Below are 18,669 nucleotides of genomic sequence, written 5' to 3'. Positions count from 1 at the left end.
CGCAGGGAGATGGTTCAGCCATCCCTGCATCCCCCAAGCCCCCAGGGATGTCCAGGGACCACGGGTGTCGAGGCCACAAGGCAGCGAGCTGCAAGCTTGTACAGTGGGTCATGAGCGCCCGGTTCGGGGAGCATCACCACCATGTCTCAACTGGACCCAAACTGAACCGTCCTTCTCCGTTCACTCAGGGCCTCCTCCGTCTCTGTTCCCCGTGGTTCCATCCCCTCCAGCCCCCACCTGCTCTGCTCATGGCCACCAGGATAACCTTCCCAAAGAGAAACATGGAGAAGCTCCTCAGGTGTGAAGTCAGATTCCTGCACACCCATCACAGACTGAATTCTAAGGGAATTAAAGATTTACCGTTAAAAAATTATGAGGACCCAGGGCTTCCCTGGTGGCGCAGTGGTTAAGAATCTGCCTACCAATGCAGGGCACATGGGTTCGTGCCCCGGTCCGGGAGGATCCCACATGCCACGGAGCGGCTGGGCCCGTGCGCCATGGCCACTGAGCCTGCGCGTCTGGAGCCTGTGCTCCGCAACGGGAGAGGCCACAACAGTGAGAGGCCCGCATACCGCAAAAAAAAAAAAAAAAAAAAAATTATGAGGACCCAGACAGAACAAAACACAGGCAACTCCTTACATGACACGAGTGTGGGGAAGAGGGTTCTCCAAGCATCACAACAACGACAGAAATAAGGAAAGACAGACCTGACTACTTCATAACTTTAAACGTACTTATAAAAATAACGATTGCAGGGCTTCCCTGGTGGCGCAGTGGTTGAGAGTCCGCCTGCCGATGCAGGGGACACGGGTTCGTGCCCCGATCCCAGAAGATCCCACATGCCGCGGAGCGGCTGGGCCCGCGAGCCATGGCCGCGGAGCCTGTGTGTCCGGAGCCTGTGCTCCGCAACGGGAGAGGCCACAGCAGTGAGAGGCCCGCGTACAGCAAAAAAAAAAAAAAAAAAAAAAAAAAAAACGATTGCACAGAAAAACAAACAGAACACTGACATATATAACTAGCAGAGAGTTCACCTTTAAATTACTCTTAAAGTTAACAATACATCCCACTAGACAAGTACGCAGACATACACAGGTAGCAACTAATAATAGGACAATAAACCCTTTTATAAAATGCCCTTTGGGGACTTCCCTGGTGGTCCAGTGGATAAGACTCTGTGCCCCCAATGCAGGGGGCCCAGGTTCGATCCCTGGTCGGGGAAATAGATCTCACATGCATGCCACAACTAAGAGTTACATGCCACAACTAGGAGCCAGCGAGCCACAGCTAAGGAGCCTACCTGCCGCAACTAAGACCCAGCATAACCAAATAAATAAATAAATAAAAACAAGTATTTTTTAAAAATGCCCTCTGTTTCTGAATCAAATTAGCAAATGTTAAAAATTATGATAATGCCCAGTTGCTGCTTAGGACATGGGGAATCACACTCTGATGATATGAACAATTACAGCCTAATGTAAAACAAATGGGGTAACACTTACTTTGATCTAGCAAGTTCACTTCCAGAAATTAATCATAAGGAAATAATTGTGAATAAATGCAAAAAGTTTACACCATGGATGTCTTTATAATACAAAAAAAAAAAAAACTTAGAAGCAACATAAGTATCCAAAAAAAAGCAGATGTGTCCAGAAAACATCAATGAATACTGTATTATGCAGCCATTAAAATACTATAGACAGGGCTTCCCTGGTGGCGCAGTGGTTGAGAGTCCGCCTGCCAATGCAGGGGACACGGGTTCGTGCCCCGGTCCAGGAAGATCCCACATGCCGCGGAGTGGCTGGGCCCGTGAGCCATGGCCGCTGAGCCTGCACATCTGGAGCCTGTGCTCCGCAACAGGAGAGGCCACAACAGTGAGAGGCCCACGTACCGCAAAAAAAAAAATACTATAGACAGATATGATAGCTTAGAAAAAATGTTCAAAATGTATTAAACAGTTATAAAACAGTAAAAACAGTTATAAAACAGTAAAAATCCAACTTAAGAAAATAAAGTTTCCACGTACATATCCAAACACATACACATATATGAATATATGTACATAAACCTATAGGATATATATCTAAACATTATCAGTAATTATCTCTGTTTTTTATTTTTTCTCTTATTATTATTTGCATTTTGTAAATTTTCCAAGATAACCAAGGTTTACTCTTGGAATCGGAGAAACATAATTGCCTGTGAGAACTTAGTGCCTGAGAACTGTCTTAGGTCTTAGATTCCGTTTTACACTATTTTCCAGAAGCTCTCTAACACCCCTGCCTGAGCACCCTGGGCTTTGCAGCTGGAGCCCCTCCCAGGCCTCGCCCTGCATACCTTTCTTTCTCGGTATCTTCTTTCTCTCTCCTCATCTCCTCTCTCAGAGTCTTCATCTCTCCGTTCCCCCTCTGCAATTCTTGCTTTACTTACTACAAAAATAAAACGGACTTTTAACATTCTCAAACTTTAGCACATCAAAAATATCTTCTAACATCCTGCTGCAGTCTTTACTGTAGATATCACACAATAACACATATGAAAAACATATTCTTTAATTAAAACACATTCTCCAATGTCAAGAATGGAAATTTCTAGAATCTAAACTTAAAATGGAATAAAGAAGAAGGAAACCTGGAAAGCATGTCAGAGGAATACCTGGGAACCCGAGAGGGGCCCCAGTCCAAACACAGGCCTTTGGAGCTCCTGCCCTGGGCTGAGATGCTCAGGGAAGCAAAGTCCAGTCCAGCTGGGCAGACTGCTTCATTCATCTGCAGGGAAAAGTCGGCTTCGGATGCCTGGGGGACTGCCCCCTGCCCCAGGTCTCCCACAGCCCCGCTGCCTGGGGCACATGGATGCAGGAGGCCCTGTGATGCAGGTGGGTGCACCCACCCCACCCCATGATCTCTCCCTGCCACGGGGGAACCCAATAGAGCCACCTCAGTCACTGGTGACTCCTGCAGCCCCGTTCAGTAGTGAAAAACTAGACTTTCACTTTTGAATTTGTACCAAGTTATTAGGCTTACAACTAAAAGAATCCACATTTTTAAAGGTGAGGACAAAATTCAACATACAGAGATCATTGAAACAAAGTTCATTCACTCCAAAAGTATTCACCAAACCTGACCACTTTCTAGGAGCCTGGGGTACAAGAGATCAAAACAACTGGTGGGGGTCCCCTGGGGGGACACAGGAGTGAAGGTGGAAGAGAAAGAGTGGGGGGTCAGGATGGTCCCCGGGATTTCTGACCTAAGGAAGGAAGGGAGGGCCCCGGGGATCCAGGGGAGACACAGAGGAGATGAGGGAAGAGGCACGAAAACAACCAGGGGAGGAGGGAGGACCGTCAGAGTCTAGTTGTACAATGAGTCTCTCCAGAGCAGCACACTCAACACTGCACTGAAAAACCAGATCAGGCAGCAGACCAAAGGACTGATCTGAAACCAAAACAGACTGTATTACTAAAAAGTACCAGGCTTCCCTGGGGGCACAGTGGTTAGGAGTCCACCTGCCAGTGCAGGGGACACAGGTTCGAGCCCTGGTCCAGGAAGATCCCACATGCCATGGAGCAACTAAGCCTGTGCACCACAACTATTGAGCCTGTGCTCTAGAGCCCGCGAGCCACAACTACTGAGCCCGTGAGTCACAACTACTGAGCCCACGTGCCACAGCTACTGAAGCCCGCACGCCTAGAGCCCACGAGCCACAACTACTGAGCCCACATGCCACAACTACTGAAGCCCATGTGCCACAACTACTGAGCCCACATGCCACAGCTACTGAGCCCGCGTGCCACAACTACTGGAGCCCATGTGCCACAACTACTGAGCCCACAGCCACAGCTACTGAGCCTGCGTGCCACAGCTACTGAAGCCCACATGCCTAGAGCCCGCGTGCCGCAACTACTGAGCCCACGAGCCACAACTACTGAGCCCGTGTGCCACAGCTACTGAGCCTGCACTCTAGAGCCCGCGTGCCACAACTGCTGAGCCTGCGCACCACAGCTACTGAGCCCGCGTGCCACAGCTACTGAAGCCCGCACGCCTAGAGCCCACGCGCCACAACTACTGAGCCCATGTGCCACAACTACTGAGCCTGTGTGCCACAACTACTGAAGGCCAGGTGCCGCAACTACTGAGCCCGCGTGCCACAACAACTGAAGCCCATGTGCCACAACTACTGAAGCCCGCGTGCCTAGAGCCCATGCTCTGCAACAAGAGAAGCCACTACAATGAGAAGCCCACGCAGAGGAACGAAGAGTAGCCACCGCTCGCCGCAACTAGAGAAAGCCTGCGCACAGCAACGAATACCCAACACAGCCATAAATAAATAAATTTATTTTAAAATAAAAAATTAAATTAAATTTAAAAATACCAAGAACATCAAAATAATAATCCTAAAGAGAGGCAATGGATAGTAAGGTAGTCAGTGTTAAACTTAATTAGAGATAACCCTCTTAACCCCAGCCCTGCCCCAGCACTCGGCCCGGCAGAGATGCACACTCGGGTCCTTGGGGCCTGAGCCCCTGCACAGGAGGGACACACGCCAACAGGGACCACGAACCGAGGTCCTGGTCCCATCGTGTTCACAGCCTGAGGATTCTGAGATTCACTACATGCTCTTCTCATATGTTCCGTTTTTGTTTATGTTGGCTAGTTTGAATTTTTTTATAGGACGCAGACACTATTTGCATAATAAAATAATGAAGATACTTATTTCCATTTTGGGGAGGAAAAAGTATGTACCTCTACCTTAGCATTCCTAGGAATTTGGACAAATAATATTTAAATACGGCTTAAATCTGACACTTTTGAGGAATTCTTTTTATCAAAGATTTTGTTTATTTACAACGTGGATTGCGATCTATTGAGGTAATAAACCTAAAATATATTTCAATAGTAAAACTCCAGCAAACCATGAGAAAACTGTTACTCCTTCTGTTCACTGAAATGAGTGTTAAAAAAAACCCGAAAGAAAAGAGTGCAAAGTGCACACACATGCACCACCGGGGCCTCCGACTTCACAGCCAAAGCCGAGACCTTCATAAAAACCAGGAGAGAGCTGTGACAAAGCGAAAGAGAGGCATGGACATATATACACTACCAAACGTAAGGGAGATAGCTAGTGGGAAGCAGCCGCAGAGCACAGGGAGATCAGCTCGGTGCTTTGTGACCGCCTGGAGGGGTGGGATGGGGAGAGTGGGAGGGAGGGAGATGCAGGAGGGAAGGGATGTGGGAACAGATTTATATGTATGACTGATTCACTTTGTTATAAAGCAGAAACTAAAAAAAAAACAAAAAAAACAAAAAAACAAAAACAGGAGAGAAAACAAGTGGGGAGGGGACACCTCCAAGGAGGAAAGTGCCCCGGAGTCACAGACCTGCCCGCCTGCGCTCGGGCCTGTCTCGGTCCCGGTCGCGGTCGCGGTCGCGGCCGCGGCCCAGCAGGCTGGGGTGCGCGGCCACCTGCCTCAGCTCCTCCGGCCGCGCCCGGTCCCTCTCGCGCTCCTTCCCTCGGCCGTGGGGCTTCTCCGCGTCCCGCTCCCGGTGTGTCTCCTTTGGCTGGCCCCTGTCCTTCCTGCTGTCCCGCGGCTTGTCCCTGTCCCTGTCCCCGTGGGGGCGGCCCCTGGCAGCCTGGCCGTCTCTCTTGGCCGCGCTCTCTCTGTACTCGGCATCACGGTCTGGTGCGCTGGGTCTGCGCTCTTTGCGGTCCGCCCGGTCCGCCTCTGACTCCCTCCGCGGCTTCCTGGCTCTGGGCCTCGTCTCTTCCGTGGGACTGGCTGATCGAGCGGCCTGCGCAAGAGAAGGACAGAGGGTCTCTGAACCCAGGCTCACACTCACTGAAGGGCCCTAAGAAGCACTGGCGTCAACTGCTCCCTGTCCCGGCAGGACGGGCCGGGACGCAGACTCTGGACCCCTCAGAAGCGGGGTCAGCTTGGCAGCCTGTGCCTGGCGAAGCGCCCACTTACAGGGACGTCTCCATGTGCTGGCAGATCAAACCTAAATTGCTACGTGGGTCAGAAAGAAAAGAATGGGGCGCTGAGGCTGTGCGGGAAAGTCTCCAGGACACTATCCGCCGGGGCCCCCCTCAAGGAACAAGGACCCTTGTCGGAAACTCTCAGGAGGTCTTTTTTTGGCCATGCTGCGTGGCATACGGAATCTTAGTTCCATGACCAAGTATCGAACCCGAGCCCCCCGCACTGGAAGCACGGCGTCTGAAACACCGCCGGACCTCCGGGGAAGCCCCCTCTCAGGAGGTATTGATCGCAACCCCTCAGCCCCGCACACACATGCACACAGACCACACGCGCGCACACGCACTCACACACTCACAAGGCCCGAGCTCTAAACGCTGACAGGAACCCGACTGGTGGCATGCTGGGCCGAGCTGGGACGGAAAACCCAATCCAAGAGGGTTCCAGAGCAATTAACCGCATGGCTTTATCTCTGAGTCAAACCACCTCTGAAATGAGCCACATGTAAGCAAACCTGTGCAGAGCTGAGAACCCGGTAACACTGCGCAAGATTACCATCCAGGGTCCAAACAGACCCCAACTCAAACCTTTTCTCCCAAATCTTTAAAATATATTTTTACCCAAAGGTGTTTTCTGAGCTCGTGTTCTTTCCAAGTATCATCTTTGGTTCTTCTCTAAAAAGAAAAGTACAGAGTTAGAATTTTTAAAGTTTAAAATACCCTAACTTTTTTTTTTTTTTTCTTTTTTTTTGCGGTATGCGGGCCTCTCACTGTTGTGGCCTCTCCCGTTGCGGAGCACAGGCTCCGGATGCGCAGGCCCAGCGGCCATGGCTCACGGGCCCAGCCGCTCCGCGGCATATGGGATCCTCCCAGACCGGGGCACGAACCCGTATCCCCTGCATCGGCAGGCGGACTCTCAACCACTGCGCCACCAGGGAGGCCCAAAATACCCTAACTTTTTACGCTCCAGTGAGCTGCTTTTTCATCAGATCATTTTAGTCAATGGCGACCCTCGGTGTGCCAGAAGTTACCGTCTGTCTACAAGAAGAAAAGGCAATACGAACGCCGACTCTTTAAAATTACTCACAAACGATCACAGGCTACTTCATATTCATGCTGCCCCGAGGCTTGGGCCCACCGCAGGCACCCAGCCCCACCTCCCCTCGGTGGGCTCAGGGCAGACTCCTCGGTGGGTCTGTGCCGGGCAGGTGCCTCTTCAGGTGCTGAGAGCACACAAGCCCACAACACGGGGCTCCAGCCACGTGCGCGGGGTGATAAATAACAAAAACCACCAAGGATGGTTTCCCATAGAGAACAAGAGAAATCTACCCTGACTACCTCATTTCCCTTTGAGAAACTCTGCCTTAAGGGCACAAATACAGGGCGATTTGGTGTGTTTAAAATTTAAAGCAAATGGAGTACAAGTGAAAATGAAAACATATTCACGGATCAGCCACCCAAAATTTTCCTGTTGATGTGAAAATGAGGGAAGCAGAAAAAAATTCACAACAGCTCATAAACACTCTAAGGAGAAATAAATAAAAAGCAACCAGGTCAAGAATCTACCAAAGTACAACCAGAAAGTGCATTGTGCTCTGCTGTCACTGGAACACGTATTCTTTTCTGATAAATTGGTCGATTTAACAAAAGGGGTCCACAGTAAGACATGGTGAAGATGGTCAGTGGCAGTTCGCATAGCTATAACTTGCAGCTGCTGGACTTTAAAATGTTTTCTTTCAAGTTAACTGCTCTTTAGAGAGGTTTAATGCGTGACTGTTTCCAAACAAACGGCCCAAACACGACAGAGACCATGCGCTGCTTGTGGAGCCGGTAGCCTCTGTGACGAGTGTGTGGGAAATGGGCTCTTAACGGCTGTGATTGTATTACTGAGGCCAGTAGAGTAAAAACACCTGAAGGCAACAGATCACCAGAGACCCCAGGACTTCCCGGTGGCCTCTTCCGTTTTCACCAACAAAAACCCAGCTTTGGGCTTTACTTCATCCTGAAGCTTTTCTTTCTTTCCTTTCATTTTTCTCTGTTAAATTTTTTTTTTTTTTTTTTTTCTGCGGTATGTGGGCCTCTCACTGTTGTGGCCTCCCCCGCTGCGGAGCACAGGCTCCGGACGCGCAGGCTCCGGACGCGCAGGCTCAGCGGCCATGGCTCACGGGCCCAGCCGCCCCGCGGCATATGGGATCCTCCCAGACCGGGGCACGAACCCGCATCCCCTGCACCGGCAGGCGGACTCCCAACCACTTGCGCCACCAGGGAGGCCCTCTGTTAAATTTTTTAAGCTGTAAAATGATACAGAGTTCCTTGTGCCCATCACAACCCCACGTGTCACACGTATCCCCAGAAACTCCACGCACACCCCATGTACGTGAGACCACAGCACTTCAGACCAGGAGCCCCTGCCCTGTGCCCTCCACTCAGCCTGGGTCCTGCCCCGTGAGGCAGGCAGGCAAGTAACTTAAAATTGACCCTCCAAGTAGGCAGGCAGCATTTCCTCCTGTGAGAGGAATAAACCCCACCCTGAAAACAAAAGAAAACCCCAGAAGAGCTGCCTGAACAGCAGAACCTCCAACCTCCTTAGCTAAGGGTAACCTAAATACAGACATACCCCTCCCACTTACCTGTATATATAGGTATATACGTGTTCACATTGCTCGATGTCCTCCTTGATCCAATCTCACTACACAGCTCTGCAGTGAACGCTGCTTATATAATCACCATATGATAACTGATGACAAACCGACATTATAATGGAGTGATCCCAGTTCAGGCAAACAAAAAGCGGTGGCCATTGAGGATCTGGTCTCAGACACGTACCTGCACCACTGAGAACTTGAACTTTTCCTGAACTGCACCAGACCCAAGAACACTACCGGTCATCAAAACAGCACCTGCCAGCTGCAAGGACCCCAACCAAGCCATCAATTCTTCCAAGAGCCAATGATAATTCTTGACAAACAACTCATGTAGCTAACCGTTTTGCCTTTATAAGCCTCCCTCACTTTGCAGCTGAGAGAACACAGTTCAAGAGCTTGAATCTGTGTCTCCCAGGCTGCAGTCATAACAAACGCCAAATAAACACGTTTTTATCTCAATCAAGTCTCCATTTCTAAAATTTTGGTTACCACAACTTTTAAAACATCCTATAAACAAATCACAGAAAACTTAAGTTATGGAATAACTTATGAAAATGTAGAGAGATTGGTTCAAGATGGCAGAGTAGAAGGACGTGCTCTCACTCCCGCTTGCGAGAACACTGGAATCACAACTAACTGCTGAACAACCATCGACAGGAAGACACTGGAACTCACCAAAAAAGATACCCCACATTCAGAGACAAAGGAGAAGCCACAATGAGATGGTAGGAGGGGCGCAATCACAATAAAATCAAATCCCATAACTGCTGGGTGGGTGACTCACAGACTGGAGAACACTTATACCACAGAAGTCCACCCACTGGAGTGAAGGTTCTGAGCCCCACTTCAGGCTTCCGAACCTGGGGGTCTGGCAATGGGAGGAGGCATTCCTAGAGAATCAGACTTTGAAGGCTAGCGGGATTTGATTGCAGGACTTCAACAGGACTGGGGGAAACAGAGACTCCACTCTTGGAGGGCACACACAAAGTAGTGTGCGCATCGGGACCCAGGGGAAGGAGCAGTGACCCCATAGAGACTGAACCAGACCTACCTGCTGGTGTTGGAGGGTCTCCTGCAGAGGCGGGGGGGGGGGTGGCTGTGGCTCACCGTGGGGACAAGGACACTGGCAGCAGAAGTTATGTGAAGTACTCCTTGGCGTGAGCCCTTCCAGAGTCCGCCATTAGCCCCACCAAGGAGCCCAAGTAGGCTCCAGTGTTGGGTCGCCTCAGGCCAAACAACCAACGGGGAGGAGACACAGCCCCACCCATCAGCAGACAAGCCCATTAAAGTTTTACTGAGCTCTCCCCACCAGAGCAACAGCCAGCTCTACCCACCACCAGTCCCTCCCATCAGGAAACTTGCACAAGCCTCTTACATAGCCTCATCCACCAGAGGGCAGGCAGCAGAAGCAAAAAGAACTACAATCCTGCAGCCTGTGGAACAAAAACCACATTCACAGAAAGATAGACAAGATGAAAAGGCAGAGGGCTATGTACCAGATGAAGGAACAAGATAAAACCCCAGAAAAACAACTAAAGGAAGTGGAGATAGGCAACCTTCCAGAAAAAGAATTCAGAATAATGATAGTGAAGATGATCCAGGACCGAAAAAGAATGGAGGCAAAGATCGAGAAGATGCAAGAAACATTTAACAAAGATCTAGAAGAATTAAAGAACAAACAAACAGAGATGAACAATACGATAACTGAAATGAAAAATACACTAGAAGGAATCAGTAGCAGAATAACTGAGGCAGAAGAACGGATAAGTGACCTGGAAGACAGGATGGTGGAATTCACTGCTGTGGAACAGAATAAAGAAAAAAGAATGAAAAGAAATGAAGACAGCCTAAGAGAACTCTGGGACAACATTAAATGCAACAACATTCGCTTTATAGGGGTCCCAGAAGGAGAAGAGAGAGACAAAGGACCTGAGAAAATATTTGAAGAGATTATAGTCAAAAACTTCCCTAACATGGGAAAGGAAATAGCCACCCAAGTCCAGGAAGCACAGAGAGTCCCAGGCAGGATAAACCAAAGGAGAAACACGCTGAGACACATAATAATCAAATCGGCAAAAATTAAAGGCAAAGACAACTTATTGAAAGCAGCAAGGGTAAAACGACAAATAACATACAAGGGAACTCCCATAAGGTTAACAGCTGATTTCTCAGCAGAAACTCTACAAGTCAGAAGGGAGTGGCATGATATACTTAAAGTGATGAAAGGGAAGAACCTACAACCAAGATTACTCTACGCAGCAAGGATCTCATTTAGATTCGAGAGAGAAATCAAAAGTTTTAAAGTCAAGCAAAAGCTAAGAGAATTCAGCACCACCAAACCAGCTCTACAACAAATGCTAAAGGAACTTCTCTAAGTGGGAAACACAAGAGAAGAAAAGGACCTACAAAAACAAACCCAAAACAATTAAGAAAATAGTCATAGGAACATACATATCAATAATTACCTTAAACGTGAATGGATTAAATGCTCCAACCAAAAGACACAGGCTTGCTGAATGGATACAAAAATAAGACGCATATATGTGCTATCTACAAGAGACCCACTTCAGACCTAGGGACACATACAGACTGAAAGTGAGGGGATGGAAAAAGATACTCCAGGGGCCTCCCTGGTGGCGCAAGTGGTTGAGAGTCCGCCTGCCGATGCAGGGGATACGGGTTCGTGCCCCGGTCTGGGAGGATCCCATATGCCGCGGAGCGGCTGGGCCCGTGGGCCATGGCCGCTGAGCCTGCGCGTCCGGAGCCTGCGCGTCCGGAGCCTGTGCTCCGCAACGGGGGAGGCCACAACAGTGAGAGGCCCGCATACCGCAAAAAAAAAAAAAAAAAAAGATACTCCATGCAAATGGAAATCAAAAGACAGCTGGAGTAGCCATACTCATATCAGAAAAAATAGACTTTAAAATAAAGAATGTTACAAGAGACAAGGAAGGACACTACATAATGATCAAGGGATCAATCCAAGAAGAAGATATAACTATTATAAATATATATGCTGCCAACATAGGAGCACCTCAATACATAAGGCAAATGCTAACAGCCATAAAAGGGGGAATCAACAGTAACACAATAATAGTAGGGGACTTTAACACCCCACTTTCACCAATGGACAGATCATCCAAACAGAAAATTAATAAGGAAACACAAACTTTAAATGACAAGATAGACCAGATAGATTTAATTGATATTTATAAGACATTCCATCCAAAAACAGCAGATTACACTTTCTTCTCAAGTGCACATGGAACATTCTCCAGGATAGATCACATCTTGGGTCATAAATCAAGCCTCAGTAAATGTAAGAAAATTTAAATCATATCAAGCATCTTTTCTGACCACAATGCTATGAGATTAGAAATCAATTACAGGGAAAAAAACATAAAAAACACAAACACATGGAGACTAAACAATACGTTACTAAATAACCAAGAGATCATTGAAGAAATCAAAGAGGAAATCAAAAAATACCTAAAGACAAATGACAATGAAAACACGACGATCCAAAACCTATGGGATGCAGCAAAAACAGTTCTAAGAGGAAAGTTTATAGCTATACAAGCCTACCTCAAGAAACAAGAAAAATCTCAAATAAACAATCTAACCTTACACCTAAAGGAACTAGAGAAAGAAGAACAAACAAAAGACAAAATTAGCAGAAGGAAAGAAATCATAAAGATCAGAGCAGAAATAAATGAAATAGAAACAAAGAAAGCAATAGCAAGGATCAATAAAACTAAAAGCTGGTTCTTTGAGAAGATAAGGAAAAATGATAAACCATTAGGCCAACTCATCAAGAAAAAGAGGGAGAGGACTCAAATCAATAAAACTAGAAATGAAAAAGGAGAAGTTACAATAGACACCTCAGAAATACAAAGCATCCTAAGAGACTACTACAAGCAACTCTATGCCAATAAAATGGACAACCTGGAAGAAATGAACAAATTCTTAGAAAGGTATAACCTTCCAAGACTGAACCAGGAAGAAATAGAAAATATGAACAGACCTAAAACAAGTACTGAAATTGAAACTGTGATTAAAAATCTTCCAACAAACAAAAGTCCAGGAACAGATGGCTTCACAGGTGAATTCTATCAAAGATTTAGAGAAGAGCTAATAACTATCCTTCTCAAACTCTTCCAAAAAATTGCAGAGGAAGGAATACTCCCAAACTCATTCTATGAGGCCACCATCACCCTGATACCAAAACCAGACAAAGATACAACAAAAAAAGAAAATTACAGACCAATATCACCGATGAATTAGATGTAAATATCCTCAACAAAATACTAGCAAACAGAATCCAGCAAGGGCCTTCCCTGGTGGCGCAGTGGTTGAAGAGTCCGCCTGCCGATGCAGGGGACGTGGGTTCGTGCCCCGGTCGGGGAGGATCCCACATGCCGCGGAGCGGCTGGGCCTGTGAGCCATGGCCGCTGAGCCTGCGCGTCCAGGGCCTGTGCTCCGCAGCGGGAGAGGCCACAACAGTGAGAGGCCCGCGTACCGCAAAAAAAAAAAAAAGAATCCAGCAACACATTAAAAGGATCATACACCATGATCAAATGGGATTTATCCCAGGGATGCAAGGATACTTCAATATATGCAAATCAATCAATGTGATACACCATACTTACAAATTCAAGAATAAAAACCATATGATCATCTCAGTAGATGCAGAAAAAGCTTCTGACAAAATTCAACACCCATTTATGATAAAAACTCTCCAGAAAGTGGGCATAGAGGGAACCTACCTCAACATAATAAACGCCATATATGACAAACCCACAGCAAACATCATTCTCAATGGTGAAAAACTGAAAGCATTTCCTCTAAGATCAGGAAAAAGAAAAGGATGTCCATTCTCACCACTATTATTAAACACAGTTTTGGAAGTCCTAGCCATGGCAATCAGACAAGAAAAAGAAATAAAAGGAATACAAATTGGAAAAGAAGAAGTAAAACTGTCACTGTTTGCAGATGACATGATACCATACATAGAGAATCCTAAAGATGCCACCAGAAAACTACTAGAACTAATCAATGAATTTGGTAAAGTTGCAGGATACAAAATTAAAGGACAGAAATCTCTTGCATTCCTACATACTAATGACGAAAAACCTGAAAGAGAAATTAAGGAAACACTCTTATTTACCATTGCAACAAAAAGAATTAAATACCTAGGAATAAACCTACCTAAGGAGACAAAAGACCTGTATGCAGAAAACTACAAGACACTGAGGAAAGAAATTAAAGACAATACAAACAGATGGAGAGATACACCATGTTCTTGGATTGGAAGAATCAATATTGTGAAAATGACTATACTACCCAAAGCAATCTACAGATTCAGTGCAATCCCTATCAAATTACCAATGGCATTTTTTACAGAACTAGAACAAAAAATCTTAAAATCTGTATAGAGACACAAAAGACCCTGAATAGCCAAAGCAGTCTTGAGGGAAAAAAAACAGAGCTGGACAAATCAGACTCCCTGACTTCAGACTATACTATGAAGCTACAGTAATCAAGTAAATATGGTACTGGCACAAAAAAAGAAATATAAATCAATGGAATAAGATAGAAAGCCCAAAGATAAACCCACACACCTATGGTCAACTAATCTATGACAAAGGAGGCAAGGATATACAATGGAGAAAAGGCAGTCTCTTCAATAAGTGGTGCTGGGAAAACTGGACAGTTACATGTAAAACAATGAAATTAGAACACTCCCTAACACCATACACAAAAATAAACTCAAAATGGATTCGAGACCTAAATGTAAGACCGGACACTATAAAACTCTTAGAGGAAAACATAGGAAGAACACTCTTTGACATAAACCAAAGCAAGATCTTTTTTGATCCACCTCCTAGAGTAATGGGAATAAAAACAAAAATAAACAAATGGGACCTAATGAAACGTAAAAGCTTTTGCACAGCAAAGGAAACCATAAACAAGACAAAAAGACAACCCTCAAAATGGGAGAAAATATTTGCAAACGCATCAACGGACAAAGGATTAATCTCCAAAATATATAAACAACTGATGCAGCTCAATAGTAAAAAAAACAAACAACCCAATCCCAAAATGGGCAGAAGACCTAAATAGACATTTCTCCAAAGAAGACATAAAGATGGCCAAGAGGCACATGAAAAGCTGCTCAACATCACTGATTATTAGAGAATTGCAAATCAAAACTACAGCGAAGTATCACCTCATACCAGTTAGAATGGGCATCATCAGAAAATCTACAAACAACAAATGCTGCAGAGGGTGTGGAGAAAAGGGAACCCTCTTGCACTGTTGGTAGAATGTAAATTGATACAGCCAGTATGGAAAACAGTGAGGAGGTTCCTTAAAAAACTAAAAATAGAATTACCATAAGACCCAGCAATCCCACTACTGGGCATATACACTGAGAAAACCATAATTCAAAAAGACACATGCCCCCCATTGTTCATTGCAGCACTGTTTACAATAGCCAGGACATGGAAGCAACCTAAGTGTCCATCAACAGATAAATGGATAAAGAAGATGTGGTACATATATACAATAGAATATTACTGAGCCATAAAAAGGAACGAAATTGAGTCATGTGTAGAGACATGGATGGATCTAGAGACTCCCATACAGAGTGAAGTAAGTCAGAAAGAGAAAAATAAATATCGTATATTAACGCATATATATGGAACCTAGAAAAATGGTACAGATGAACTGGTTTACAGGGCAGAAATTGAGACACAGAAGTAGAGAACAAACATACAGACACCAAGGGGGGAAAGCGGCGGGGGTGGTGGTGGTGGGATGAATTTGGAGATTGGTATTGATATGTATACACTGATGTGTATAAAATGGATGACTACTGGTAACTGACTACACTGCTGAACTGAATGAATAAGCATTTTCAGAACTCTAATGGAAAACTGATGAATTCATAAAAGTGCTAACAAAAGATCAAGATAAAAAAATTAATTACATGGGACTGAGTGAACTGATGAGGATGATTATAATTTTTGTGACTTTCTGTTTGAATAAAAATCAAATCCCACAAGGACTCAGAGGCAAAAAATATACAAATCAATTTTCACTGCAAAGTAAAGGAGCTGTTACAGTGGAGGATTACTGGACTGAATGTCAATATTATGACATAGTATGAGTGTGTTTCGTGTTTGGTAATTGCAATCATTGTTGCTTTTGTTGTGGTCATCCATTTACAATGCTTGGTGTCAGTTTATTTGTCTCTTGTAAAAATAAAATACAGTGTGTGTGTGTGTGTGTGTGTGTGTGTGTGTGTGAAAATAAAATAAAATGAATGACTACTAAGAACCTGCTGTATAAAAAAATAAATAAAATAAAATTCAAAAATTCAAAAAAACAAAAGGAAAGAAAATGTAAGGGGCAGGTGTAGAAGATGACAGCGGTCAGGAAGTTGGTGAGCTTAAAAATAAATGGAGGGCAGCCAGGGCACTAACTCCCTAATCCATATTATTAACATTATAAAAGTGCATGATAGAAAAAAAAAAAGGAATAGGAGGGAAGGTACGAAGAAATGCATGCAAACTAAATTCCTCGTCTTTTAGCGGGGATCCACAGACAAGCGGAACGACTACAGTTCACAGTTAGTGAGTTAATAACACCATTCTAAGCACTTTTATTTGTAGAACCTCATCCAATCTTACTAGTACTGTCCCGATTTATTCGCTGGGAAATAGACACGTCGGTAACTTTCCCACGGTCTCACGCGCAGCAAGAATTCCAGTCCCGGCCCTGGTGCGACCTCCGCCCGCGAGGAGGTGGACGGTCCCGGCGGGGACGGGCTTCCCCGCGCGGCGTTCACACCCACCTTCCCAGGTTCCATCGCCGCGCGCAGGACCGGGCGGCTGCGCTGCCCTCAGCAGGGCCAGGCCCCGGGAGGAGACGCCCCGGCACCCGCACCCTTGGCCGGGCCGGCGTCCCGCCTCCTAGCAACCGGCAGGCTGGACAGACGAGCGCCAAGCGACCGTCGACCCAGCGTGCCCCGCGGCCGCCCCCAGCGCGCCTGCGCCTCCTCGCCTCCTGGCAACTGGTAGGAGGGGCAGCGGAGCGCAGAGCAACCGCCGGACCGGCATGCCCCGCGGCGCGCCTGCGCCTCCCCGCCTTCTAGCAACAGACAGGCGTGGCAGTGGAGCGCCGAGCGACCGCCGGCCCGGCATGCCGCGCGGCTGCCCCCAGCGCGCCTGCGCTGCCCCGCCTCCTTGCAACCGACAGGCGGGGCCGCAGAGCGCTGAGTGACCGCCAGCCTGGGACTACCGGGAGGCCCAAAGGAAGCGGGGGAGGTGCAGAAGGAGGCTCAGCGCTGCGGGGACTCCCGCCGGGTGGGATGTGTGTTTCAGGGGCGCGGGGTCTCCCGCCTGGTGTGAGGCCCGGCGGTGCTCGGGGCGGGGGAGAAGCCGGGCTGAGCCCGCGGGCTGCCGGCAGGACCGGAGCTGCGGCAGGGAAACAGGCAAACCCGCCTTTCGAAGCGGGAGCGGAGGGAGCTTTCCTTCCGCGGAGGCTCTCGATCCTCGAGTTACTTTGCCCGTGGTTGTCGTTTGGTAGGACACACTCTGCAGGATAGGTAGGAATCACAAAGTATCTGAAAATGTAATTGTTGAAAGACGCAGCTTTTATACAAATCAAGAGAGGAGAGGACTGAAATACTGAGACACATGGTCTGCATCTCACATTTATTTTACCACAACTATTTTCTTTAAAGCTTAAAATAAAAGCCAGCCTTAAACATGCAAGGCTGGAGAGGTGTGGGTCCCACTCCCGTGATGCACGTTATAACTGACATTTAGCCCTGATTCTGCAAACTGTTTCGCGTCTGTTTAGCCTGCAAATGTTACTTAGAAAAGATTCCACTTACCGTTTTCACACGAGAGAGAGAGAGAGAAGGCTCTCAAATCGTGTGCTAAGGAGCACATCGGTGAGCGTGTTATTAGGGGTCTGTGCTTTTGATGTCATGGTTTTTCTGTAGACACACTATTTTGCAGACGTTGTGTTTTTGAGTCACATACTATTACGGTTTATGGATCAATCTACTTTCCTCCGGATATAAAAGCCATTTACTCAGCTCCTTGCCTTAGAGAAGTTAATAACAGTTCCAATCGTCCTTTTATATTTAATTGTGCTCTGGTTTTGGAGTTTCCACTACTACCCTTTTCATTTTCACTCAGCAGGGCTTAGGAAGAACCAAACAGGAAAGGAGCGTAGGAAAGGTAATTTCAGTGATGGCTATGATTTCTTTAGGAACTGCTCCAAAGGAGGCACCAAACTGAAACCTTCCCCTTGGTAATTCATTTAATTCTCATAGCGTCCCTGTGAGATCGGCATGTTACTGTTTTTCAGATGAGGAGACTGAGGGCCAGAAAGATTATTTCAGTTGCCTAAACTCAGAAAGGTAGGGTGGTGGATGGTCTGACGCCAAAGTCCATTCTCGTAACCACTGGGTCACTCTCTGTCAGCTGAGAAAACAGCTTGTATTGGGAAAGCTTCAGACTGTTGACTGTAATGACAAAGTCATCAGCCACAGTATTAGATTAAGTCACGGACACGCACATTGCATGAATGAGCTGGGCTTGGCCCTGGAACCCTCGGAACCCTTCTCCTTCCCCTCCCGAGTGCAGTCAAAACTCCTGTCAAGATGTGTCTTGAGTCTCTTCCTCATTTTTTTCCACTCCAGCCCCACCCATCCATCCTCTGTTGCAGGCAGATAATCCAACAGGTGACTCACCTCACCCCCTGCTTCTGTCTCCACCTGGCTCTCACTCAGTTGCACTCTTTTGTCACCAAACAGAATGATTTAGGGTTCCCCAAATGCACCATATTCACAGGGCTATCTCCTCTCTCTCACCATCCCCACAATATTTGCCGCAAAAATGTCAATAGAGGAAGTTAAAACAATCTTTTTCTCCTTGGACTTCTTAAAACAATTATTTTCTAAGTAACTTGTTTGCCAATCACATTTTATCTTGTGATGTTTCTTCTATCATCTTTATTCAATAGATGACTCACAAGTTCATTTGAT

The 18,669-nt window shown here is 46.6% G+C and overlaps 1 protein-coding gene across 1 annotated transcript in view; it reads right to left on the bottom strand.

Annotated features, from left to right (window-relative positions):
* The window catches only part of DYNC2I1 (dynein 2 intermediate chain 1), a 50,888-nt gene extending 34,247 nt beyond the window's left edge, over positions 1 to 16,641 (bottom strand). Inside the window, exons 1-4 of the mRNA XM_060108428.1 lie at positions 16,465 to 16,641; positions 6,586 to 6,639; positions 5,372 to 5,783; positions 2,335 to 2,426 (exon numbers count right to left, since the gene is read on the bottom strand). Coding sequence (XP_059964411.1) covers positions 2,335 to 2,426; positions 5,372 to 5,783; positions 6,586 to 6,639; positions 16,465 to 16,479 — 573 coding nt within the window. The 5' untranslated portion in view covers positions 16,480 to 16,641. The remainder of the gene's footprint in view (positions 1 to 2,334; positions 2,427 to 5,371; positions 5,784 to 6,585; positions 6,640 to 16,464) is intronic.
* Positions 16,642 to 18,669: the final 2,028 nt, after the last annotated feature.

Source organism: Mesoplodon densirostris, chromosome 9, assembly GCF_025265405.1.
Source record: "Mesoplodon densirostris isolate mMesDen1 chromosome 9, mMesDen1 primary haplotype, whole genome shotgun sequence".
NCBI lineage: Eukaryota > Metazoa > Chordata > Mammalia > Artiodactyla > Ziphiidae > Mesoplodon > Mesoplodon densirostris.
The sequence above is the reverse complement of the archived record's forward strand: the minus strand, read 5'-3'. Positions and strand labels throughout refer to the sequence as shown.